This window comes from Mytilus trossulus, chromosome 9, assembly GCF_036588685.1.
Source record: "Mytilus trossulus isolate FHL-02 chromosome 9, PNRI_Mtr1.1.1.hap1, whole genome shotgun sequence".
NCBI lineage: Eukaryota > Metazoa > Mollusca > Bivalvia > Mytilida > Mytilidae > Mytilus > Mytilus trossulus.
In genome coordinates this window covers 49,904,709-49,928,795 of record NC_086381.1, presented here as the reverse complement: position 1 = coordinate 49,928,795, position 24,087 = coordinate 49,904,709, and the positions used below count along the sequence as shown (strand labels likewise).

The following is a 24,087-nucleotide window of genomic DNA, read 5'->3' as shown; positions in this document are numbered from 1 at the left end:
CAAAAAACATATGGCGTTATATTTAGATTTTTTTTTAAATGGACCTTTTCCTACATGTATAACAAAATAATGCAATACATCATAATAAAAATGGATGAAAAGATAGTTATCTATATGAATTATCATTCACTATCTACGACCCAAACACTCTGTTCACGGGTCATAAATTTACACAGTGTATATTATTTCTAAAATTCTTGCATGTAGAAACAATATGTCATGCGTTTGCAAATACAAATGTAACTCCTTTTTTCAAAACAAAACACGATTTTTTCATGTTAACTTGTATTCTCCATTGTAATTTGAAAAATGATTGCAATTTTGTTTCCCGTGTATTAGAAGCAATTCATGCTATGATGTATCCGATCATGTTTCCCTTATATATGCTGTTCAACTACGGAATGGAAGAAAACAAAACCTACAGAGGTACAATTGGATTCTAAAAATCCAGCTCCAACGGAAACCGTTGAAATCACGAACATTTAAGCAAAACGAAGATTAAACGTCAGAAATTAAGAAATCAACACAAGATATAAATGAAACATAATCCTACATTTTGATTAGAGAGGATAAAAATACCAGAGAGAATTTCAACCTCGAAAGTCAACATAACTCGAAAATAAACTGACAAAGCCATGCCAACAAAAACCAAAACAAACAAATGTACACCAAATACAACATATAAAACTAAAGACTGAGCAACACGAACTCCACTGAATCTTGGGTGATCCCAGGTGCTCCAGAAGGGTAAATACTGAAATGTACCCACTTAAAATACAAATATGCTATGTGTAATTGTAGTAAGGATATTTCAAGATCAGACTGAAAATCAACTGTACCGAGCCTTATAATATTAGGATTCTTATAAAAAGTGCACATGACGAATCTTTTACAATTAATAGTTTACTGTAAGTCAGAAAATTTGATGACAATAATCATTCTGTTACACTTTGTGTGTAATATTTGGAGCAAGATCTGCTTTTCCTATCAACCGCGTCTTGCCCAGTCTTCATTTTTATATGTTGTGTTTTGTGTACTTTTGTTTGTCTTTTTATCGTTTTTTTTCCATGAGTGTGCAGTGTTTCTGATGTTCCGTTGTGTCCCTTGTCCTTCAGTTTGAGTTGGTTATCTGAATTTGTTTTCTCTCAATCGATGTATTACTTTTTTTACAGCGGTATACTACTGTTGCTTTTATTTGCCACTTTTGTATTTAATTTATGAGTTTGGCTATTCCTTTGTAATCTTTCGCATCACTTTTACAAAAAATGACAAGTTGTTGTTGTTCTTTGCTTAAGATGAAGAGTTAATTCATAAAAACTGGGAATGAGTCACTTTTGTAAGTTATGATATTGGTGAAAAATTGAGGAAGTATATGGGGTAAACAGAGTGAGATTTTGGAGAAAAAAAAGAAAGTGGATATCGGAAGCAAATGCCAAACAATATTTTTTTTTAGGAAATTATCAACCCGGTATCACTCCATCATTAATTTTAACTGCCACTGAGTAAGTGTTTCAAAAAGTCGTCAACGTCTTTATAATGAGTGTTTTCATCTCATTTAACTTGGGTTAACTTTTAGCGTGTTTTTTATGCATATTAAATGCTGCCTGTGTTTATATATACGCCTCCAGACTTTTCACTCCTTTTGCCTACAGTTAATGTATAGCTACTTTCATGTCTAAATTGAAATTGGCAGAATATGCAGTAAAATTATTATTGACACTTGGCTTACATTCATATAACATGATTAACATTAAAGTTGAACGTTGCAGACTATAAATTAAAATTATAATTGACTATTGGCATACATTTATATACCATTTTCCTGGAATTACTGCCTAAGACTTCATATTCAGAATTCTTGAAATCCAATATTCTGACAGTTAGTCGACGTTTAATTGCCGCACTTTTCAAGGTCGTTTATATTTCCTCAGGGGAAAGTGAATCAAATTATATAATACATGATGTATGATATCAATTTCGGAAGAACAATCAGTGAACCTCTCTAATTTTCATAATGCTTAGTTATCGAACGAACCTGAGCAATAAATCTTGAAAAACCAGTAAATCGAGAGGAAAAACATCTCTGACGACAATTCTTGTTATGTTTAAATATTTTAATTGAAAAAAAAATGTGTTTCTGTTCTTTCCCGATTTATGTTTAGTGTTTTCAATTATATTTGAAAAGTATAGTTACCATCGCCGTCTTCATCGTCAAATTCATCGTCAGTTTCTTTGATAATGTCTGGATTATTTGAATGTGTTGTCGACGTCTTAGTGACAACTCGAGTTGTTTGGATCGTCGCAGCACCCATAGTCGGTAATGGGTGTAATGTTTCTTTTATTTCTTCATTGTCAACATTGAAAAGGTCTACATCTATAAACACAAGTATTTTTTAAAGACAAACTATATTTAGCCATACCAGTTTATTCATTTGAGAATTAAAAAGGCCACTAATTTGATGAAAATGTAACAAATGCATACAAATATGGCTTTATGTGGTTATTATAATATAATGACATTTTTTTAATGTTCTTCAAACGCTTTGCGTACAAATGATGTAACATTCGAATATAGTCATATGTATGTCACATACTAGGCAGCGTCATGATTGTATGGGCTGTAATGTTCCAATCCTACTTAAACCCCATATGCTTTAGATGAGTAATTCAAATCACACCAGCATATGTAAATGACGTCTTGGAACGATGACGTAAGAATGTTAAGTTGTATACGGGAACATGCACGAATGGGAACTAAAAGTGGTCAAAATTGTGAATACATGAAAAACTATTATAGGAATTTGTATACTATCCCAATCTTAAGCTCTAACTTTAGTTTGTGGTAAAATATAAAGCATAAAGCGTAAATCAAGATAATTGAAGCCCAAATGAATAATCTCTTGTTTCTATTTTTTCCGAGCTTGGAATCAGTCAAGATTTTATGACTTTTACAAGTAAAAATATCTATTTAATTTTGAAATGAATATCATAATTATTCATGGTGGAGTACAATCATGATAACAGGAGGGAAATGAGACACTGTTTATCCATTGATTTAACGAAAACGTCCGAGCGTGATATTCCGAGTATTTTATCACTCTATAAATCAACATTGACCATTAGATTTACGTTGGTTCAAAATGTATATGATCGTTCTAAATCAGTCAGAATATTTGACGAACTTATATATGAGATGATATATATACTAAATTTTCTGACAAAAATCATTTAAGAAGGTTATACTATAATAGTACTTCAGAAATGTTTCAAAGGGATACAAAACAATAAATTAATTTAACTACATATATATTATTTAACATTATCGATCAAATCACGTATTTATCTCGTTTGGTACCATACTCTGAGGACTGTAATTGTGCTAGACAATTGCGTCGTAGTTTTATTCACATATATATTGCATTGTTATAGACTTGCAAACAAATACCAATTTCAGTGTTTGTTATTAACCAATAATGGTTTACTTTTTAAATTGTTACTTGGATGGAGAGTTGTCTCATTGGCACTCACACCACATCTTCCTATATCTATTGACATATGTTTTGGATTTTGTTCATTAGGTACACTCGAGATCAAACGATTAGAAAACAACTGTATGGATCGTTTTGAGTTAGCAATAACTTTGCAAAGTATTTTCTCTGCACATGGATGCACAATATGGAAAACTGGTTTTGTTATAAACTGAGATATGTACGGCAAACATATTCACAATTGGAACAACAAAGTATGATAGTTTTTGTTTATTTCTACTTTGGTTGTCGTTTTGATTTAAAATGTATTTCAAATTGTTGTTGTCTTCTTTTTTAGTGTCTTGTTTTTAACTAGAATTTCATCGACATCAAAGACGTCACAAGTTATAACATAGTCAAGAATGATTACAAACTAATCTAATAATTTGAATATAATAGTTTCAATCGATCCATAATCCTCAGATTTCTCCATTCCCTTGGTAAAAGCAATATGAAAACAAATTACTACATGTTATCAAAAGACGAATATATCAATGTACGTTTGATCTATAATTAAACGTCAATACCTGTATCAGAGTCGGGCAGACGACGAATAGCCTCGTGCTGTTTTCCTATCGTCTGTTGTTCTAGTCTTCCTGGCGTGTGATCAGTGAAATGGCCTGGAATATCAATGTTAAATTAACTTAATCATCAAAGTAATCAATAATGTATCAGATCCTGCATTTCAATCTATTCATGACTTTGATCGGAATCGATTTTTAGATAAACATTTGATTCATCTATAAAGTAACATGTCTATCAGAATATACTTGGAAATGTCTGACATCGATTCGGATTCCAACGTTTATTTTGCCATCTTTCTTGTTTGGGCTTGGACCACATATCAGACAAACTACAAACTCTATCAAAGTGTCATTTCCGCAGATAATTAACACAAGATGTATCACTTAATTCTTACGAAATTAATGTTTTCTTTCACTTAAAAGTCTAATCTATATCTGTAATTTCCGTTTCTACTTCAATTTTCGTATCAGCAATGCCACAAAAATGAAATAACAAACACGACCATTAACATTTGCGATGTTTTTGAGGCAACAATGTAGATATTTCTATTAAAAAAACTGAGGTGAAATGATGGGCATGAAACAGCAAGCAAAGGACATATAATAATATGAGACATGTATTTGTCACACACAGGTACATAATGATAAAAATTTAAATGGCGAGTTCCTTTTCAATATGGTAAAGTCTAAATCCGAACATAAAACTGGGAAGTTCCTTCTTGATATGCTAAAGTCTAAATCGGCAATGACATGGATATAAACTTTAAGGGCATACGATACAGTTACAGGGAAGGTCATGACGTTGCTAACGTGATTTGTTTTTTTCGCGACGTCAAACTGTGACATAACGGGAAAAGATGCATTTTTCGACTGATTTTTATTATTCAAACTGATTTAATTTGAAAACGCGTTCATGGACCCCTATTGTTTAAAACGGCATTTGATTTCATTTTGCAGGGAGATTATGTGACCTAAATTTTTTTTTAAACTGTAAATAGAGGATTTTGTTTAATTGTGATAAACATGCAGTAAAAAATTACTTTTTTCCCTCAATTCATGAACATTTGATAAATATGAGTTATTTCTGATTAAAAAAATGCATATTTTTTAAAGATATTTATAAAATACAGAAATTACCTATTATTTAACAAAAAACAATTTGTTTTTATCTTTTATAACAAAAAAGTTATATCTTTCTTTCGAAAAAGAAATTACGGCCACCAATCTGAATTTCGAGCAAGTATACAAAATTTCGACCTCATTTAACTCAAAAAGTAGCACATGAAGGTATATTTTTTATTATATATTTGATTTAATCAGGTAAAAAATAGCCTATATGCAAATTTTCATGAACTTGTAAATACAGGATCAAAACTGTATCGTATGCCCTTAAGGACACGCAAAATAACTGTCATCCACACTAAAAGCTCTGGAAATAAAAAAACGACGACATTACTGTAAAAGACACTGTAAAATACAAACATTACAGATGATACACCACTGACGTGATTTAAGACCTTGAACTGCTAACAAGACGCGAATTTTGTCGTTATAGATAGTTACGGTTTTATAGAAGATGAATTTGGGGTTTGTATGGCTTTTTAGTTTAAAATTCACATTTGATTTCGCGTTCTAAACAGTTTTTATTCAAACAACCCTGATGAATCTTTGGACAATACGCGCACATAGCGTTCAAATTAAAGTCATCGTCTATTCGAAGAGTGCTTTTTTAAGTTAATTATTGAAAATAATCTATACACTGAAATGATTTTGTAATTCATTACATTATTAGTAATGATGAGTTTTCCTTATCGAGATCCCTCTGACGTATACATTAGTCTCTTTTGGGCATTTACAGTAACGACAGCAATAGAATTCTCACAGTTGATGTAAATTAATTGATAACAAGGAAGTCTATTTGTAATAACTTTCTGTTGACTGTTCTCTCCGCTTACCCATTTAATTCTCTGAATTGTATTTAACAAACTTGTCAAGTACTTAAAAGTCGTATGGAAATATATAACAGGCCTTTAATGATAGACTGGGTATGAAGACTGACAACGAATCCTGGGAGCTTAATTCGATATTTGAAATCCAATAGCCCTGTACGGATATATTTAGAGAGACTGATAAATTGTATTGGAATTCATGCTGAAATTTGTACCTAAGTGATGATACCGGGGTATATCTTACTCCACCACCAATCTAGTCACAATGTTCTTGTACTTTTTAAATTCTATAGCAAATCCTTATAAAGCAGCAAATAGTATTTTAATGTTAAGCTTTCTGTCATGTCAGTACTGCTGTGTCTACAGCTGGCTCTGTGTCAGATTTAGTCGACATTTTCCTCGGGAAATGTCTGTGCCAAGACAGGGGTGTTGTGGATGTTGTCAACTCGTGCCGTTGGTTGTGAAAGTATGATGTTGTCAGTCTTTATTTTCTTTAATTGGTATTTTGTAACATTTTGTTTTTATATTATGACTTTTTTAGGATTCATTATGCAAGTGAAGTGTCAGTACTGCGTCTGTACCAATTTATGTCAAAGAACTGATCTTTTTAGTACTGTTTTAATTCTGATGTTTTCAGGGGTGATATAAAAAATACCATTTTAACAGTTTCAATTTTGTGGTATGATATAGTTTCCAACATTTAGAAGCAGACGTTATAATATCCCGTTATTTAGCTACACAGAGGATCTTCACAATATACAAAGCAATTACGAGTATTTAGTACATCTTGAAACGATAGTGTTAACATCGTTGTAGTGCGATGAGTTTTCGTTGCTATGCTTTTACAGCATAGTGGTTTAGTGTGATAGAACCAACGACCTCAAACACTAACGGTGAGTACACTACCACGAAAACATAAACTGTCATATCAAATTGTAATGATATCTACCTGTAGAGTTGTTATTCATTTAAGGAGGTAGACCTAGGTTAAGGGAAATAACTCTTAAAATCATCAGTACGTTTGTGTCAACCATTTTCAAAAATATATTCTAAGCTTCTAGGTTACATAGATTATTTTCAATCTGTTTCAGGTAAATGCTTAAAATACATTGATGAACTTGACTTTTACAAACGCATAACTGATTTAAAGAGTTATCTCCCTGAACCAAGGTCTACCCCCTTAAAGTGTTTGCCATTGATACTTAGATGTGAGCAACAACTTTAAAATAAAAGATATTTTACTAAAAATGTATTTTACAAGGATATGCATGTGACTTAAATATCTTGTTTGGTAAAGCTATTACTCATATATATTTTTTCAGAAAAGAAACTTAGCATGGACGGCGATATTAGCTTGAATATATGTTATGTTTAAACATATATACTAGTAGATATAAGAAAATGTGATATGAGTGCAAATGAGACAACTCTCCATCCAAGTCACAACCTGTAAGAGTTAACCATTATAGCTAAACTGTCGGCATTTGAAACGGAGCATTGGCTGACACTGAACAGTAAGCTATAAAGTTCCTCCCCGAAAACAAAAAGAGCCACGTGTAAATCCATTCAAACAGGAAAACATAAAAACGAGAAACGAGAAAACACATCAACAAACAACAACAACAGAACAAAAGGTTTAATGACGCAAACAGACATCACCTGCTACTTTTCTGTACGAAAATATCCAAGTACTATTCATATGTGATTCATCCTTTATTATAAAACGACTAATGAAATATGGGAATATGTAAATGACACAACAACCCGCCCAAAAAACAGATAACAGCCACATTCCACCAATGGGTCTTCACCGCAGCGAGAACATTTTGTACCCGGAGGTGGTCATCAACTGGCTCCTAAATACAAATGTGTACTACTTCAGTAAACATGGACGTAATACTAAACTCCAAACCATATAAATGAACTAAAACTGTGAAAGATGTGGTATGAGTGCCAATGAGTCAACTCTCCATCCAAATAAAAATTTATAAAAGTAAACTATTATAGGTCAAGGTACGGCCTTCAGCAAGGAGCCTTGGTTCACACCTAACAACAAGCTATAAAGGGCCCCAATATAACTAGTGTAAACCCATTCAAACGGGAAAAACAACGGTCTAATCTATACATAAAAAAAAAGAGAAACGAGAAACACGTATAAATAACATAAACAAACGATAACTACTCTACATCAGATTCGTGACTTAGGACAGGAGCAAACATTTGCAGCGGGATTAAAGGCCAGATGCTCTTAGCTTTAAACAGGCACGAAATGAGGCTATCGGTTAAAGGCTTGCATAAGTTTACTGTTTTTAATTTGAGGTGACAAATCATTACTTATCACACATTTTATTCCTTTTCCTCTGATCAATAAGCAATGAAAATGCAAAAACATATAATACTTTCTAATAAATATGTATGTACCTCCTTCGCTTTTACCTTTATCTAGTTGCATCCCATCACCGGAACCGGAACCATCGACATTATCCTCGTCATCAGATACGAGTTGTGGTAATTGCACATGTTTGGGTTCCTGGTCGATAATAATTTGGTTGTACTTCTTACTACTCTCATTAACATTTGTATTAAGAACTTCATTCAGCCAATTGTCATCTATGTTTATGTCGTACCCATTTGTATTTCCAATATCATAAGTGACGGAATCTGTAAACGAAAAAATGATACGTCATTATTAGGTTATTATTAGATAAGTTAATTCTATTATAATGTGTCAATTTTTCAAAATGTTAAGTGACGAAGGTTTAATAAAATACAAAGGATGAGATGAAAAAGGGGGACAATTATAAATTATAACCCGGTGAAGTACATTATCAGTATAACAACGCTTAATTTTCTGCGCTCAAAAAGTAAAAAAAATAGAAATGTAAATTGCTTTTTCTCATTCCAAACATTAACTATATAATTTATTAACCCTTCTGTCGAAAATTTATAATGTCTGGTAACACATATTTTGGTCCAGTACTGTTTATGACTAATATGGCAGTTGTTTTCACTCGAATCGTTAAATATTGCATTTGATTTTGTAAATTTTTATTGACTTTTCCTTTGTGAATTTGCAAAGCATTTCGGTATTTGTGTCATACCTTTTTACCACATGATTTATTGCCAGTGCCAAAACATTTTTAAAAACCAAATGATCAAGAGTTTAATATACATCTTTTCATTTATCTACCTACATATATAATAAATAAGTGCATTTAAATAATAACTGGCAAAGTAAGTCGCATTCTCAATTCACATAAAGGTTAAGAGCAACAGTAATGTGGTACCGTAAGTCTTTATCTGAAAGTCAAATTACATAAGGCATTTGTACGGAAATTAATATACATATATTTGAAAGTAAAATAATGCTTTGAAGAAATCTGCAATTGCAATTTCCGATCTCATTTTCGAAAGATGAAATTGATAAATCGTGAAAGAGAGAGAAAACATAAAATTGCGATACAATACAGGAAATTGACATCCGGCAGTAAATGGTTACGTAACAATCCTGCATTAGGGCATATAAATAACTTGTTATCGAGAAATCTTAAAGCACTAGGAATAAGAATTACATAATACTTGTTTCAAAAAAAGAAGAAATCGAAACGTAGAAAATGTTTATAACATACAACATGCCCTGAAACATACTATTTTCGCACAAAATACGTTTAAGTGAAAGTGGGAATTTTCTATTCTACTTAATGAAGTTATCGTTTCTGAAAACAATCAAATGTAATATAGAAACTAATTCAACATTGTAAAATCAATACAAAAACAAGAAAAACAATATTGGAAATTAAAAGAGATGTAGTTACAGACACTTGATAAAAAACCAGATGCCATTATCAATTGCATCAAGTGACAAAATCTCTATGATAAAACATTTGTTGATAAAGCGATAAAATTTAGCCTAGTTATTGCCTTTAGAATTGACACGATAGTGAGATTAGTGAATCGAATGTTTTAGCTGTACATACAAAATGGAAGAGAAAATCTCATTTAAATTAGTGCATTATGCCGACCTCTGAAAGCGCGATTGTATTACTTAGGACAACTAAAAACTATCAAAAAGAAAATTACGATAAATTTAACATTTATACGAAACTTTTCCAAGACACGTTATTGTTTGAATTTTTTTATAAGTGAATACAAAAACACAGATTGTTAGTACATTATTGTTATCAAAAAAGGGCACATTAATACATATGAATAAACACATTTTAAGGGGCATGTGAAAAAAATTATGCCAAACAAAATATACAAAAACCTAAAAAGAAAATATACAAGAGGCTAAAATGAAAACAATAAACTTTGATAAACCTATAAAGAAATATTGATAGAAAATACACAACACACAGAATATTTATGATGAAATTGGTGTCGATTTTATCATAAAGTATGCCAGCTTTAACAAAACTGATTTGCACTTGAATTTTCCGCTCGAAGAGGTATGAAAGTACAAAACTGTTGTTGACTAAAGCATGTAAAGAGGCAATTTTTTACAACGTTAGAAAGAGTTAAAAATTCGTCAGTGCTTTTAATTACTGGGTTTCAAACTTTTGTTTTGATTAATAACAAAAAAATCAATAATCATAGTTTATGCAAACGACTAACACCAGATTATTTAAAAATAAGGGATGAAAAAATACCGAATAACATGAAGTGTTGTTTTCCTCAGAAAGGGACATACGAATACTTGCTAAATTAATCATGCATATTGGATCATCTGTGTGTTTTGATATCCCTGCTGGTGCGGAATTTTACCGCTGTTTTGAAGACCTTTAAAGTTTGGTGGCATTATCTTTATTTTCAGCCCATTTGTCGGGTTGTTGTCCATTTGAGAAGTTACCCGTTTCAATTCTCAATTTGAGTTTGTTTCAAATGATATCAAGGACACTACGGACATTAACGTTGTAGTGATGAAACACAACATTGTCAAATCCAAGTGAAATAAAATCATTGAATTGCTCCAGTTCTGATATGCCACGCATCTTTTAAAGGCTCGACATAACAGACCGGGGAACATTCAAGGATTGAATCTGAATAAAATTGCAACATTGCCATTCCTTACATGATTTTGTTAATGGGGAACCAAACACTTTTTAAGTCGTACATAGTTTAATATTTCAGATCTATGTTTTAATTGCTACAAACTATCTACAAATCTAAAACCTCAAATATTACAACTTTTTTAAAATATTGGCTCCGTCGGATAGAAATCGACCTTATGCAAGTTGATATCAATATAACTACTATCGTATTTCGACTTAAAATAAAATATTTATCACGACTGTTTGAAAACTGAGTTTGTTTTAAAACTATATAAAAACACCACAATTTATCTTTTATTACAAATATGAACATGTTGAACGTCCCTAAAACAAATCAAAATTGTATACATATACATGTAAATATGCTATTGCATAAGGTCGATTTCTATCCCACGCAGCTCATATCTTAAAATATTAACAATTGTCATTGCTATATTTTTGCAAAGGTATAATGTAGGTCAAAATCACCGATTTATAGCTAGTTCGTGCATAATAAATTTACAATATATCTATAATGCTTATTTCCGGTATCTAACTTAGAACAATTTGCATGCATTAGCAATTTAAGTAAATTGTATGTTATATATGAAACATATCGTTACCTAAGAGAGCTATTAGATTTACGTAGTCTCAAAACAGTTTATTTTCAATTAACCGAATTTCTTTTAGGGTCAATCATTTATCCAACACATATATTGACAAATATCATGTTTGATCAAGCATCTCATAATTAGGTTATCCGAGGACACAGGGTTTCAGTATCATTACGTAGTATTAGAAGTTAAAAAACGGCTTCCATCCAAGTATATATAAGAACATTAGGAATGAGTGCCAATGAGACAACTCTAAATCAAGTAACAATTTGTAAAAGAAAAAAACATTCTAGGTAAAAGTACGGTCTTCAACAGGGAGCCTCGGCTCACACCGAACACTATGAGGTCTGTGTGTCCTCTTTCTGTTAAAAATTTCATTCAGTTGAACCGTTTACTTGTCTTTTTGCTTTGTAAATCCCAGAATTTGGAGGGGTTCATCATGATAAGTCTTTAGCTTGAAATGTAATATTTTGTGAAAGTATATTTTCTTTGTTGTTATTTATCTCTACGTGTGAGTTTGGGTTTCCTACTGGTATCATCTTCCATTTTTCTTTTACATTTACACTAAATAAGTTTGACTATATTATGTTTAACAAACAATATCTGTAATGTTAAAAGTATACCTCAGTCGGAGAGATGTAATACGGCATCATCATTTAACTCTTTTTATTAACGAGAAAATTTGACTGATAATATATTGCAAAGTCTGTGACATAAGTAACACGTCCAGATTTATCTTATGAACGTATTAGTTATGGCTTAACGAGCTGTGAAAAGCTGCATCAGCTGCTTTTAAAATTTCTTTACTGATTGAAATAATAATTCCACTACTTGAATGGATTCCGATGATCATTAAAAATCTGATGTACATCATTGACAACCAAATGCTACCTTTTTCTACTGATTGTGACATTCCTGTAGGAAACAGTTTGATAGATACCAGTCTGCCGTACATAAACCAATATTTATCCGTGAATAAATGTTTTTAACCAAATTATCCGTAGTCTTATATGCGGCAGAACAATCCCGGTGTACTATCTATCATAAATTATTTAATTTGGTTTATATAGTTCTTAGCTTAAATTGCAAAATTTTGTCGAACCTTTTACAGGTTTGAAATCTTATTCGATACCAAAAACTAATTAGAATAGTGGATAAAATATCATTGACAATAATAGATAAATATCAATTTAACTACGCTGTCTGCGTTTTACATGTTCACATGGTGAATCTGGGGTGAAACCAGGAGTTTTAAAAAAGGAAAAAAAATGCAGATTAGGAAAAAAGATACCACCAAGCGGAGCTCGGGAAAACATCAGAAGATTATAAGCTAAAGATTCATACAAATCATAAGAATATGAGATTGTTCTTCTGACAACATTGGCCGTACGACCTCCAAGTTCTATCGTGGATCTGAAACAAGAGGTCAAATGAAGTTCTCAATTCATCATTTTAGAATCAATTGTAATGTACCTGTGGTTTTATTACGTGTATCTTTTGTATCCATTGTATTAACAAATTTTTATAAGACCAAAGCTAAGTGCAAATCATTTGCATTCTGAGTGATAATTTCAGAATAACTCAAAATCCATTTAGAATCACGGATGTGTATATGACTGTTCGATTGGTTTCATAAAAGAATGTTAGTTATAGAAAAATCTACTATCAAAATCATTGGTAATCGTTTGTCGTAACTATGAAGTCACAATGTTAGAGAGAAATTGTGCCGCTTGCCATCTCCATTATCATAACAACCGTCCACACCAAAACAAATAAGAAAAGAACTGAACAGAAAAACCAACTACTCACTTGAGAAAACAAGGGAATACAACTCAATTTATAAATTGTATATGCCCGAAGCGCTGTTCTATAATGCCTTTTATCAGGAACGCGTAAATATTTGGAAGCCAATGATGGACAATAAAATCCGAAGCAGAAGAAGAGACATATGACCAAAAATGACCTTAAACAAATAGCCAAATACTTCCAAGATCAACTTTACCTAAATGAGTTGGAACCTTAGTTTCCAAATGAATTCTTAATTTTGAAAGTTTACCAGCTAGGGTATCGACCCAGTGTTGTAAAAAATTGAAAACTACACTTAATGGAAGCATACCACTATGACAACTTACATTGATGTACTAACAAATGTATCTATTTCGAAATATGAGAAAAAGCATGTTTTGGTGAAAATAGAATAAAGGCCAATCATTTGCTCTTTTATAAAACCTATTAGTTATATGCTATAGTCAATATTCAGACCATAGTTATGTTTAGTTAACAAAAGTGATCAGTCATCATTTTTTTCTCCTAGATAAACAGAGAACATTACAGTAATTTAGCTTTTTAGAATGAGACATTGATAAATATTATAGGTTTAGTGGTAGACAGAAATGGTTTTGTAACTGATCACTTGCAGCTATGGGAAGTTATTATTGTTCCACATATGTCATTAGGAAAAATGCTTTTTATGATTTTCGTAATCGACACAACTAAGCCTGTGATTTCTCCCGATGTTCGATTAGTTGATTATTAGTCTTGAGGTTTTGTCCTTGGGTAGTTATGAGTGTATATTTTCATGTAAGGTATATAACGCTTCCTTTATTTCGTTTGATTATAGTATGCCACCGGTTTTTCTAAATAGAGTAATCCGGAGTACTCGGAGAGAACCACCGACCTTTGCAGATAACTGGCAGTACTAATCAAAGTTGATTGAATTGTGAGTTTAACGAACCTGAAGCGTACGAAGTATCAAATCATATAAACACAAGAAAATACCTGTACTAAGTCAGGAATGTTTACTATTTATTTGATGTGTTTGAGCGGTATATTATGCCATTTGATAAGGATTTGAAATTTTCCTAGGAGTTCGGGATTTTTTGTTATTCGTTTATCACAACCTAAGTTTTGACAGGTAGACATTTCTGCTGCTACTGTCACAATTGTAATGACAATACTAGATAGAGGAACCTCAAAACATAAAAGGATATGTTCAAGAATGAAGCAACAAGACAAAAACAAATCTTAAACGAATAGCTATTACCGTTCAGGATAAAAATTGTCAAAAAGAGGAGGAATGTTGCTTTTCGATCTAGCCATAAGAACAATTGTTTTTTGCACATTCCATGTAACATATATTACGTTTAGATATTGTATTGTAACAAGTACATCAAATGCATATAGATAATTTATATCGAAATGAAAATTATAAAATAATGTTAAAAAGAGATTATGTGCTGTCCTGCCATTTTACTACGCTTATCTTCTCCTTTTTACCTTTTTATAGGCATTTATGTTTCAGATGATTATGGCGCACGCAATTGGCAAACATACCCTATCAAGCAAACTGTTGTGATGACTGAAGACAGGGTTCGAAAAGGGGAAGTTGTTCTTTAGTTCAAAATAATTGCCATAAGATATAACAAAGAATACAAACATAAACTATGATTCGTTCGTCTTCCTGATTTAGCATTGCAAAGCAATGCATTTTCATACAAAAGAAATCTATTTCCTTCGACAACTCATTAATACGAAGTTCCGTCAAAAGTAATGATTATTTTTGGACAATAATAGGTAATTTGAATAATTGGTTGTACAAACTGGTCTAAGTTTTGGGAATGTCTTTTCTGTAGTTAATTTCTGTTTTCAGCAAATTCATATATAGTTTGCAATGAACTCTACACAGGCAACACGATTCGCCTCGGAAAAGAGGAAAGGCACGCTGAAGTTTCCATTTCACCGGTTTCTCAGCCTATTTCAAATCAAGGCACTGCACACTTATTCACTATCTTACTATCTTACAGTGTAATAATCGTGAGAAATAGATGGTTCTTTATCTATCTGTATGTAAACTAGTTTGAACCAATTTGATATTATTTTCACATTTCAAATTTGTTAGGTTGATTATTGTGATTCGTGTCATTTCATGATTCACTACTTGTAAATATGGCAGAAGCCTATCGAAAATCTGTATCTTATGTTAATCAGCACTTCTCTGATACACAAACACGGAAATATTTGACTATGCTGTTTGGGCTTTTTTATTTGTCGAAGGCCGTGCAGTGACCTATTTTTGTTAATTTTAGTGTCATTTGGTCTCTTGTGAAGAGTTTTGACAATCATACCACATCTTCTTTTTATACGTAAAGTCCATAATAAGATTAGTATCAACATATATTGTAATGTTTGCAAAGATAGAACTACTGTCCTTCAAACCTCAAACAGTCGATGTCTGATAGCATAAAAAGTAGAAGGTTTGATGAACCACAAATAATCATGAAGACCACAACTGCCACTTCAGTATGACAGCACCATCCTGTTTAATAGATTTTTCCCATGAAATTGAAAAACACAAACATATGAAAATGACAGTTAATAATCGCTCTCCTTATTTCAATATGCATTTTACTGGTCTGATCTTTTATGGTTAACGAAGACATGGAAAATATTGCAAAACAATTTCTGATGATCTGTCATACTGATGTATTATTCTAACGGCATGTTCAATGCTGCTTTTTGATAAATCACGCTATTTATATATATCCATCTTTAAAAAAAACATTCGGTGTCAAATTCCAGATATTCCGCATTTTACTCAAAGAAATTAAATAGACTATCGACATGCATGATTCATAGAAAAAAAAATCAATGTTGGGATTTTCAAAAGATATGCATGACTTTGTACTTTTATCAATGCTGAAGAGCCACCCCTAAAAAAAAAAACATGAAAAAAACAAATTCAGATTGAGAGAAAAGCAAATCAACATTATCAATTAACATGAGTATATATATAATCATAGATTTATGAATAACACAAAACTGCCGCCGTAAGGTCTCTATTTATATGAATACTTTTTCCATATTACTTTTCAAAGTTATATTTTTGTATTCAAAGCTTCTAGACGACGTTACATTTGATGAAGCAGATTTCCAATATATTTCAATCTGAGAATTTTATCTCCTTTTCTAATTGTCTGGATTGTTGACTTCAACAACAATTTTGTTCAATTGGTCAGCTCTATTAGGCTATAAAAAAGATTATTATGGTAATCAAGGGATTCAGCTAATATAGAATTTCTATATGTCATTAAGGCTAACATCAGAATGAATCCGACTGTTTTTTAGGAACAATATTAGGTACCAAGGGAATTGCTGAACGATTTTAGAAACTATGTTTAGAATTTACAAGTATAAAATATTGTTATAGATTAATTGTTTATGAATAACAGAACTAGGATAGCAAAAAAAAATATGAAAGGTATATGTTTGTGTTTTTGAGAAATAGCAATCGAAAAATGATTCTCTGATATATCTAACATTATCATCTTTTTTCTTGGAAAAAAAAGAAAATTCAAGATTTCTAAAAAATGTCTTTTTTGCAAAACGAGGCATACATTAAAAGATTCATGATCCCTTATGGATGTCACCTTTATCATTTGTAATAATTTATCACCTTTAAAATCTAAAGAAAAACATATGCACATGAAGTTAGATTCTGTTTACCTCTTGTCAATCATATAATTTATATCATTCCATATTAAAAAAGAATTTTAAAAATTACAATAATAGTTATTCATGAGAATGATGACATGAATATCGGAGTCAATGTTTTCGAGCTGCTACATTTGAATCTGTTCTAAAACTTTTATCATTAGTTGCATCGGCAGTGTAAAATGTTAGTCTTTTTTCTGGTGAAGTTATCCAATGGACACCTATGAATCAATTCGTACATTTCAGCATGGTATGTCTAGACCACGTGTCAAGTGATATGTCTGGAGGATCCCTCTTGATACTTCCTTATGTCTGAAGGATCCCTCTTGAGACTTCCTTATTGTTACAGATTAGACATGGACAGCAAGACACAAGAAATTTCACAGATGTGTCTTCGAAATAAGTGATTTCTTTTATTTTATAATTAATTTGTAATGCCTCAGAGTAATGCCGTTAAAAACGTTTATTGCTCAGTAGTAGGGTGGGGTTGCTTTGGTTAATTGGTAGCATTTGGTTTTATTTCGAAATGCCTTATTTGTATAAACGCAGTGGTAGTCTCCTTAATCATTTATTTTTTATGAATATTTGTTTTTGATCTTGAGACTTCTTGTATTTTCTTGAAAATTTACAAAATCTCTCAAAAAATATTTGATATCTGAAAAATCATCAATCGCAAAAGGTTAGAATGTCTCCCCTACGAAAATCCATCATAGCTACAAAAGGTTTGGTGCCTTATAATTCTCCTATAAATTATGACGAGCTTTTTCACGTGAAGATGAATTAGAAATTTCTGTGAGTTATATGACCAATACTTTCATAAATCCTCTTTTATTGTATTCCTAACCACCTTAAATTGCATGATATAAAACGAAATAAGTTTTTGTAATAATTAACATCAGGTGTTCGAAAATGAGATTTTATTGCAAAGTTCTCTTTTCCTTGATATGGTTTTATATCAATGCTCAATTTGAAGCTGAATTTCCGATTTAAAGATCTGTTATTCTGATTTTACATGTCATTGACACATGGTTTGTCAGAATTAATTGAGTTTCAACATAAACTCTAAGTAATCTAACAATCCTCTGTTGTTTTGTAATTGTTTTAAATGAAACGAACAATTACTTTTAACAACAATTGTGATACTCCTAGCAAAATCTTTGTACTGTGAAATTAATGGTTAGTCTTGTACCAGGTCGATAGAGATTTATAAATTGCCTGTTTGGTAACAGCTTTTAGCATTATATTTTCAAATACAACAATACAAAACTTAAATTGGATTGCTGTGTCATTCACATTTACTAGAAATCACGATCATCCAGTTAATTTCTAAATAGATCTACCTTTGGGTTTAATTAGATACAACAAAGGAATTTCATATACTTGCATCAAATAACATTTTTATGTATTTGTTAAAAGTACCTTAGACGTAATTGTCATGTCTAAAAAAGTGCATTTGAACAATCAAATATAAATTTAACGTTTATATATACAGCTGATGAAAGAAAGTAGCAACCGCAAAGGTTCAAACCAGCAGTTATTTTACTGGTTTCATTAGGGGCCATAAATGTGGCTTGTGTAAACAAAACATGTGTATGTGGCTTTGTTTCACTTGTCATTTTAGTGGTATAGTTAACATTGCCATAAAGCGCGAGATTTTTCTAGCAACAAAACCAGGTTCAAACCACAATTCGTTCTTAAAATGTCCTGAACTAAGTCAGGAATATGGACGTTGTTATCTAATAGCTCGTTTCTATATATGTTGCATTGTCCGTTGTTTTTTGTTGCATTTTAGTGTTCTGTTGTTTCAGTTTGAATCAGTTTAATTGAGGTCTGGAGCTTGCATGTCAGTTATCTGCGAGTAGTCTGTTGTTATTTATGTATTATTGTCATTTAATCATTTCCTTTTGTTACATCCTCTGACATCGGACTCGGACTTCACTTGAACTGAATTTTAATATGTGTATTGTTATGCGTTTACTTTTCTACATTAGCTAGAGGTATAGGGGGAGGGTTGAGATTTCACAAAAAAGTTTAATCCTGCGCAATTTTGCGCCTGTCCCAAGTCAGGAGCCTCTGGCCTATTTCTTAAGGGGCCAGCTGAAGGACACATCCGGATACGGGAGTTTCTCGCTACATTGAAGACACACTGGTGGCATTCGTCTATTGTCTGCCCTATGATTGGGTTATTGTCGCATTGACACATTCCCAATTTCCATTCTCAATTTTATTGAAATTGCAGAGATAAGTATAGAAAGCAATGGGGCTGTGCACTAATTATTTTATTCCTTAAAGTTATAGTAGCGTACTTTTCCGTGACTGCACTGAAATTGATAACAAAATAAAGATATTTCCTTGCCTCTATGATCATGTCGTTTATTATATATACCATTACCTCTCCAAATCAAATCAAGCGTAAATTTTTCGTTTGATTAGTATTCCAATAACATATAACGAAAGAGTTCATATTGCTCGCACGCAATGTTAGTTCATAACGTTAGTATATGGATAGCTGATTCATTAGCAGATTCTAGGAAAAGAGGAATCGATCTATATACAAATCGTTGTAGTATCCTATAGCATATAAGGATCAACTTAATCATATAAATATTTCATAGATTGGCTCTTATAAGCTATTCCAAGAGAGGAATGCATTACTAGTTTTCACACTGATCTCGCTATTGAAAACTAACATTTATTAGAGAGAGCCGTAATGACATCAGTTCACATTATATATGATAAGATAATATTGACATTTCAAGATTCCAGCAACTCTTTTTTTTGATAGTTTTTATATATAAAATACATGTACATGTTAAAAGCAGAACAGGTTAATGAGCTCGAGGTAACAATTAGCAAAATAAAAAATCTAACACAAAATGATTAAGCTCATACTTAAGTGTTATTATACTCGTAGAACGTATCGTCCTGAACTTGCATAAATTATTTGCCACTGGACTTTAAGCAACCAACAATGAAATCAATCAATCATTCGTTTCTATATAAAATATAAAACTGCACGTCATAAATAATACTATGGAATTTAATTATAATCTTATAATGTCGATTTAACCACTTTTTTTAAAGAATACAGTACATACTACATTTGTAGTCATTATATATTTAAGTAAAATACTAATAAGAGAGAATGTCAAGTTGACAAATCTACATATGAATGTCGCAAAAATGATTCGGCATCTCAAACTTATTTTGAGTGTAGACAGACACTGTGTGGAGCCAATAATACGATAGCATATTTATATATTCCTTTGAATTGGTAAGTATTTTTTCTTTCACTAAAATATGCGATAATCAAGGTCTAAAATAGCAGAAACCAACAATTGGACCTGAGTAACATCGAAATGCAAGTTAAGAATGCAAATGTCAAGCATTCCTTATGTTGTCTAATTCAATTATACCCCTATCGTTGTACTTGCTGCAAGTAATTTCCTTTCTGGAATTTTACTGTCGTCCGCCGGTAATTAAAGTTGAGATCACATTAATTGTTAGAGTTCTGGATAAATTACTAATACAATTTCAGAAGTAAATTCAATGTTACACCAATACATGTTCTCATCAGAGGAATTTGGCTTTAACTACAAATTGATCAATTAATTACTTATTTTATAGGAAAATATGGGAATGCGATTTTGTTATAGCATTTTTAATGGTTGTTTCATATATCAAGGTATTTTTTACGTTCAACATGCTTTAAAAGCTATTTCCAATGACTCAGACCACTTTTGCACTTCAACCATGCGTTCATCATGCAAAAACATGTGAACTTTAACTATTATTCATAACGAGAACCTTAACCATTCTTCATGTCAAAAACATAGCACTTTTACCATTCTCAATTACAAGAACATTTGCACTTCAACCTTTCTTCATGACAATAGATATAGGAAGATGTGGTGTGAGTGCCAATGAGGCAACTCTCCATCCAAATAACAATTTAAAAAAGTAAACCATTATAGGTCAATGTACGGCCTTCAACATGGAGCCTTGGCTCTCACCGAACAACAAGCTATAAAGGACACCAAAATAACTAGTGTAAAACCATTCAAACGGGAAAACCAAAACGAGAAACGAGAAACACGTATAAATTACATAAACAAACGACAATTACTGGTAATTAGATTCCTGACTTAGGACAAGTGCAAACATTTGCAGCGGGATTAAACGTTTTAATGGTACCAAACCTTCTCCCTTTTTCTTAAACAATAGCATAACATCACCAGATAGAAAAACACACGATAATATATAAATTGGCAGGCTTTACTCAATTAAAAAACGTAAACTAATACACTATGATTAAATTATTTTGATCCACGATATCTGAATGCAAATGCACAGTTAATAAAAGAGGGACGAAATATAACAAAGGGACAGTCAAACTCATAAATCCAAAATAAACTGACAACGCTATGGCTAAAAATGAAAAAGACAAACAGACAAACAATAGTACACATGACACAACATAGAAAACTAAAGAATAAACAGCACGAACCCCACCAAAAACTAGGGGTGATCTCAGGTGCTCCGGAAGGGTAAGCAGATACTGCTCCACATGGGGCACCCGTGGTGTTGCTTATGTGATAACTAATCCGTTGAATAGTCTAATTCGGTAGGTCACAATCATGAAAAGGAAGGGGATTGTAGTTACGACGTAAGGTATATATCCGAAATCATTGGTGAAACGGTTATTCAATAACGGTCAACCAATTCGTGATGGCATCCGTAAAAATTACGAAGGGATGATTTCAATTTCACCATTTGGAACTCTTGGTTTAATAGCTTCCTTGTGAGCAGCAATCCTCTATCAAGAAAATCATGATAGGAAATGCAAGCACGGAAATATCGTATCAATTGGGAGATATATACCCCGTATGCAGGTGCTGCTGGAATGTTGCTACTTAGAAATGGAAAGTTAACAATTGGAAAGCTGAAATCATCTCTTTAGTCGTAAAGGTTTGTTTTCAACCGACCCTCATTGTCAAACTCTAGACGTAAGACAAGATATGAGGCCGATTCAACTGTATCTGTAGTATCCTTTATCTCTAGTTCGATGGGATAAAATATTAGGGATTAACATTCTACATGGCAAGAACATTTTTCATCTTCACCGTTCTTTATAAAAAGAACATCCGCCCCTTAACCATCCGGCATGATAAGAACTTGTGATCTTTGACCATTTTTTATGACCAGAACAATTGTGCTTCAACTATACCAAACCCAACAGTATCACATTGCGCAACAATATCATTTTACTTACAGATGATTTTCCTTTTAAGAATTAGAGTTTTTAAGACGATTATTTTTCTTGTTTGCAAGAACACTGATTAAGACAAACATAATCTGTTAATGAAATATGATTATAAACTATCGACTATATAATTCTTTTCGTACGGAACACATTTATTCAAATTCTATTAAACCATTATTTTCTTTCTATTTTCTGTTGGTGTTTTATGGCAAGTGACTATTGAGTATAGTGTGTATTTTTGTCAATTTCCTGTTTGTCAATAGAGTAGCTGAGGCCTACCTGCAGGTGAAGGATTTTCTCGATGCATCGAAGATCCATTGGTGGCCTTCGACTGGTATTTTTTCTTTGGTCAGGTTGTTGTCTCTTTGATATATTCTCTATTTCCATTCTCTATGTTTTAGTTTATTTTTGACATGATTATTTTCACACCATCTTGCTTTGGAAAAGTTATTTGGTAAAATCTTTGTTTGTTAACTCGTATCTCGCAAACACCTAATTTGATTTGTCTTTTCAACTCTACGACACCTCTTTCAAAACCTCTCTGAACAGATAAATCAAACTTAGACAAAATACAATTTTTTACGTAAATTTTACAAAAATGTTTTACAATTGCACTTCACGAATTCCTCCCATTACCATGATTACTAAGTCATAATAAGAATTTAATACAGATGGAAGATTTTTCAAATAGAAATTCACAAACGAATCTTACGTAACGACAACCATAACACGATAAAAATGTTGTTTTCGATAGCTTTTATCAATTTATACTTAAGCTCTATTGAGATGTAGTGGATTATAGAATAATTTATTTTGCAAATTTGGTCAATTAAGGGACGCTTTGATTGATAATACAGTAATAAAATCACTGATACTGCAGTTCCTACAAAGTAAAAAAAAGAAGGACAATTGCGTAATTCAATGCACTGTAGTAAGAACAAAGTCACGCATTTCGAACTAAATCAACGTTTACAATACAAGTAAATTGAATTCACGTTAAGGACACGAGATTTAAACAAGATGCACCATTACAAATGATCATTAATTATACCCCCGCTCAATCACGGTATATTACTAAATTTGATCATCTTTCAAATATGTGCGTGATATTTTAATGAGGGACGTTTTAAGTAAACAGGATTCAGAACATCGAAGAGGCGGGAAAAGTGTCACTTTCTTTGATATACCAAGGCAGAGCCTCATCCCAAATAACAAAAAACTTCAGACTTGAAGACGCCGATAAAAAAGACGAAAATACGATATATAAAGTATTGTATATATTTTTTTGGAAAACTGGAAGAAAAACATTGAAGGAACTAAAAACGTTAACTTTAGATGCTGATAAAATGTGCCGAAAATATAACTGTCTTTATCACCCTGCCCCGCGCTTCATGAAATCGGCTTTGTGACGAATATAAGTTCACCTGACTTTAAAACTACTTTGACCCGACTATATCATCGACGACATAATGAATGAATCGACGTTGATAAGTTTGACACGTCATCTTACGGTTTACTGGTGCATAACAGAAACCGACGCTTGTTATATGAATGCAAATACAAAGCAATCAAAGAAATCAGATAAATACTGATAGGCTGTTGTTTGATTAACACCCAGTAGAGCAAACGGATGCAAGTTCATTAAATGTATGATCAAGTACAATGTACAATGCTGCTACTATAAACATGA

At 32.0% G+C, this 24,087-nt stretch overlaps 1 protein-coding gene across 1 annotated transcript in view; it reads right to left on the bottom strand.

Moving 5' to 3' along the window:
- The window catches only part of LOC134684714 (uncharacterized), a 78,120-nt gene that overhangs the window by 13,444 nt on the left and 40,589 nt on the right, over positions 1 to 24,087 (bottom strand). The window contains exons 2-4 of the mRNA XM_063544019.1: positions 8,422 to 8,661; positions 4,055 to 4,147; positions 2,195 to 2,374 (exon numbers count right to left, since the gene is read on the bottom strand). Coding sequence (XP_063400089.1) covers positions 2,195 to 2,374; positions 4,055 to 4,147; positions 8,422 to 8,661 — 513 coding nt within the window. The remainder of the gene's footprint in view (positions 1 to 2,194; positions 2,375 to 4,054; positions 4,148 to 8,421; positions 8,662 to 24,087) is intronic.